Source organism: Piliocolobus tephrosceles, chromosome Y (genome assembly GCF_002776525.5).
Source record: "Piliocolobus tephrosceles isolate RC106 chromosome Y, ASM277652v3, whole genome shotgun sequence".
Lineage (NCBI taxonomy): Eukaryota > Metazoa > Chordata > Mammalia > Primates > Cercopithecidae > Piliocolobus > Piliocolobus tephrosceles.
In genome coordinates, this window is record NC_045456.1 from 3,967,588 (window position 1) to 3,972,183 (window position 4,596).

The 4,596-nt window shown below is 47.4% G+C and overlaps 1 protein-coding gene across 1 annotated transcript in view; it reads left to right on the plus strand.

Moving 5' to 3' along the window:
• The first annotated feature begins 4,166 nt into the window (after positions 1–4,166).
• MAP3K15 (mitogen-activated protein kinase kinase kinase 15) overlaps positions 4,167–4,596 on the plus strand; it is a 156,556-nt gene continuing 156,126 nt past the window's right edge. The window contains exon 1 of the mRNA XM_026451891.2: positions 4,167–4,527. Within this exon, the coding sequence (XP_026307676.1) occupies positions 4,167–4,527 (361 nt within the window). The remainder of the gene's footprint in view (positions 4,528–4,596) is intronic.

The window sequence follows — 4,596 nt, forward strand, 5'->3', positions numbered from 1 at the left end:
AATAAATAAATAAATAAATAAATAAATAAATAAATAAATAAATAAATGGAAGAACTTTCCATGATACCTCTACATTAGGACAAAGTTGTTTCCAGGACATGTACTTAGTAAGCGGCAAGGCAAAGGTAAGAACAAGACAGTTGTTCAATTAAACAGAAGAAACTAATCCAGCATTTTGCAATTTTCTTCTCAGTGGGGCTAGGGGGAGGTAGGAAGGGCATTGGGGGAAGGGGCCAGGGCATGCTTCAGGTGTGCAAATTGCTACACACAATGAGAAGGTGTGCTGTGTGTCCTAACTTCGGGGAAGGTACTCATTAGCTGGGTAAATGCTGTGTTCTCAGCATTTACTCAGCAGGCTTTGTATTTAGAGGAAGATCTTATTCAAGCCAGAATTCACAGCTCCTGTGGGTCTCACTCCATCAGCAGGGCCCCAGTGAGAGCTGAGAGGAATTTGGGAAGATTGTGATGGGGACAACAGCAAGATGCTGGCAAGGGATTTTAAGTGGGCATCTTTGCCCTTCTGAAGGCTGTGGCAGTCCCTGGAATAATTCCAGATGAACAGACATATTAGGAAAATTACTATTATTATGCATTACAAGGTTACAAAGAACACATGTGTCCTTTTATAGCATCATACAAAAAACGTCTTAGGACAAAAGTGTGGAGAGCTTTTCTGAATTTTCCTGCTTCCCAGCCTGGTCTGTGTGTTCTCACAGATTGCCTCAGAACCCATTTTCCATTCGTTGACCACAGACGAGGATACATATGGAAGCTGCTTGTGATTTCTGCCAGGGCTGGAATGAGGGCAGGATTTCTTCATGGATTTGTACAGATAGTTTCTGCTTTCTTTGGGGGTGGGAGGTGGATTGTATTAGTACTGAAGCGTGAAAAGAAGCTGAAATGCTTTATAAGTCCTATCCTGCACGTGTCAAAATGGCTTGTGATGTGCTGCCAAGGACACCCTCGAGAAATTGAAAAGACAGCTCACAGAATGGAAGAAGGTATTCACAAATCACATATCTGATAAGGAACTTCTATCCACAATATATAGAGGATTCTCACAACTCAATAATAAAAAGACAAATACCCAATTAAAAAATGGGCAAAGGATTAGAATAGACATCACTCAGAAGTTGTTATACAAACGGCCAATCATTAGCACACGACAAGAGGCCCCAATGTCATTAGCCATCAGGGAAATACAAATCAAAACCATCATGAAGTACAATTTCACACCTGCTAGGATGGTCATAATCAAAAAAACAATAACGAGTGTTGGTGAAGATGTGGGGAAATTGGAACACTGCTGGTTGGTGAGGATGGAAAATGGTGCAGCCACTTTGGAAAACCGTGGAAATTTCTCCAAAGTTTAAACATAAAGTTAATCCTGGCGTGGTGGCTCACACTTGTAATCCCAGTGCTTTGGAAGGCTGAGGTAGGAGCCAGGAGTTCGAGACCAGCTTCAACGACATACTGAGACCCCATCTCTATAAAAAAGATTTTTAAAAAACTGTAGAGTTTACATGTGACCCAGAAATCCTGCTCCTAGGTATATACCCAAGATAAATAAAAACCTATGTCCACACATTGCATGATTCCATTTGTATGAAATGTCCAGAATAGGCAAATCTACAGAGATAGTAGACTGACGGCTACCTAGAGCTGGGGATGCTGGGAAGAAGCGAGAGTGGTTTCTAACGGGTACTGATTTTTTTTTGCACTGGGGAGTGGGGTGATGAAAATTTTATATAACTGATTATGGCCATAGCTGCACAACTCTATGAATATACTAAAAACATTCATTGAATCGTACACTCTAAATGGGTGAATTGTGTGGTATGTGAATTATAGCTCAATAAAGCTGTTATTAAAAAAGAGAAAACCTTTGGGCATAAACCCAGTAATGGGATTGCTGGGTGGAATGTTAGTTCTGTTATAAGGTCTTTGAGGAATTGCCACGCTGTCTTCCACAATGGTTGAACTAATTTCCACTCCCACTAACAGTGTATAAATGTTTCTTTTTCTCCATAGCCTCGCCACCATCTGTTATTTTTTGACTTTTTAGTAATAGCCATTCTGACTGGTGTGAGATGGCATCTTGTTGTGGTTTTGATTTGCATTTCTCTAATGATCAGTGATGTTGAGGCTTTTTTTTTCATATGATTGTTGGCTGCATGTATGTCTTCTTTTGAAGAGTGTCTGTTCATGTCCTTTGCCCACTTTTTAATGGGGCTGTTTGTTTTTTTCTTGTAAATTTAAGTTATTATAGATGCTGGATATTAGACCTTTGTCAGATGCATAGTTTGCAAAAATTTTCTCCCATTCTGTAGGTTTGTTCACTCTGTTGACACATACATGTGTATGTTCATTGCAGCATTATTCACAATAGCCAAGACACGAAATCAATCTAAATGCTCATCAATGGTAGATTGAATAAAGAAAATGTAGTACATATACACCATGGAGTAGTATGCAGCCATAAAAAATAATGAGACCATGTCCTTTGCAGGAACATGGAGGGAGCTGGAGGCCATTGTTCTTAGCAAACAAATGCAGAAACAGAAAACCAAATACTGCATGTTCTTACTCGTAAGTGGGAGCTAAATAATGAGAACACATGGACACATGGAGGGGAACAACACACATTGGGGCCTATCAGAGGGTAGAGGGTGGGAGGAGGGAGAGTATCAGGAAAAATAACTAATGGGTACTAGGCTTAATGCCTGGGTGATGAAATAATCTATACAACAAACCCCCATGACACAAGTTTACCTATGTGACAAATCTGCACATATATACCCCTGAACTTACATGAAAAACAACAGATCGTATTCCATAAATATATACAATTATTCTTTGTCAATTAGAAATAAAGTTTACAATAATATTGCAATTGAAAAAAGAAAAACCTCCAAGTCTGTGACAGCGTCCGGTGCGGTGCATTCTATCTTTTACAAAACAATGGCCTAGGTGCGGCGGCTCACGCCTGTAATCCCAGCACTTCGAGAGGATGAGGCGGGCGCGTCGCTTGAACTCAGGAATTCACCACTAGCCTAGCCAACACGGTGAAACCCCCTCTCTACTAAAAATAAAAATAAAAATAAAAATAAAAATTAGGCTGACGTGGTGAGGTGCGTGCTTGCAATCCCAGCTACCCTGAAGGCTGAGGTGGGAGAATCGCTTGAGCCCCGGGAAGCAGAGGTTGTAGTGAGCCAAGAGCAGAGATCGCGCCACTACACTCCAGCCTGGGCGATAGTGACAGACCTTGTCTCAAAAAAGATAAAAAATAGGAATAATGGTATTGCCCTCAGTGGCAACACTATTTTTTTAATATTTGTGTCCAAATTCGTGAAGTGCTTAAGATCCGAGTGAGTGCCCCTTTAGGTTCACGGCATTTTCAAAGGTCAGGCAGGTAGCCTACTCGGAGTCTATCTTCCAGACAAACAAAGTTTGTTGCTGGTGCCTCCCCATGCCTTGTCAAGGTCACGGCGAAAGCCAGGACGACCCGGCCTCTGGGACAGGGCTCAAGGAGGGCCGTGCGCTTGGCAACCCGGGATGAAGCATCCGTTCATCCCAATGCCGGGTGAAAACTATTAATACGTCTGTATTGAGTTGGGAATAGAACATTTCCATCCAACCGATGCCTTGAAAGAGTTTTTACCCTGCTCGAATGCTTCAAGTTGTTTTGAGAAAAAAGAAATTGGAGCTCCTAATGGTGATCAGGCTAAGAGGGATGGCAAAAAAAAAAAAAAAAAAAAAAAAAAAAGTCCCCCAATTCCTGTTCCCGTGTTCGGCGTCTCCCGGCTGCGGACGGGCGCTGCCTGGAGGGGGCAGCAGGGGGCACCCTCCCCGCTCCTGCCCTGCCGCCCTCCCCGGCCCCCTCCCCGCCCCTCGCTCGCCCTGACGTCCCCAGCCCCCGCCTCTTTCTCTCCGGCCTTCAAAGGGCGCTGGGGGCCGCGAGGCCTGAGCTTCAGGCTGCAGCCTAGGGGCACTGCCGTCTTCGACCCTCCGCGGGGCCCCCGGTGCGCTCAGTTCCCTCGATTCACGTAGCGTCCCGCGCTTCAGGAGCAGGTGCCGGGACCGCCTGCGCGGCTGCGTAACTTGTGCCTCCTAGCGGATCGCAGCCGCGGGCCACTCGCGCAGGGGAAGGGCGCGCAGGCGGGCACATGGAGAGTGGCGGTGGGAATGCTCCGGCGGGGGCCCTCGGGGCGGCGAGCGAGTCCCTTCAGTGCCCGCCGCCGCCGGGGGTGGAGGGCGCGGCCGGGCCGGCGGAGCCCGACGGGGCGGCGGAGGGCGCGGCAGGCAGCAGTGGCCAGGGCGAGAGCGGGGGCGGGCCGCGGCGGGCTCTGCGGGCAGTATACGTGCGCAGTGAGAGCTCCAAGGGCGGCGCGGCCGGCTGCCCGGAGGCGGGGGCGCGGCAGTGCCTGCTGCGGGCCTGCGAGGCCGAGGGCGCTCACCTCACCTCCGTGCCCTTCGGAGAGCTGGACTTCGGGGAGACGGCCGTGCTCGACGCCTTTTACGACGCAGGTGAGAGCGGCCTCGTCCCCACCTCAGTCCCACTTTACCTACCCTCACACGAGCCGGGGCCCCCTCCCC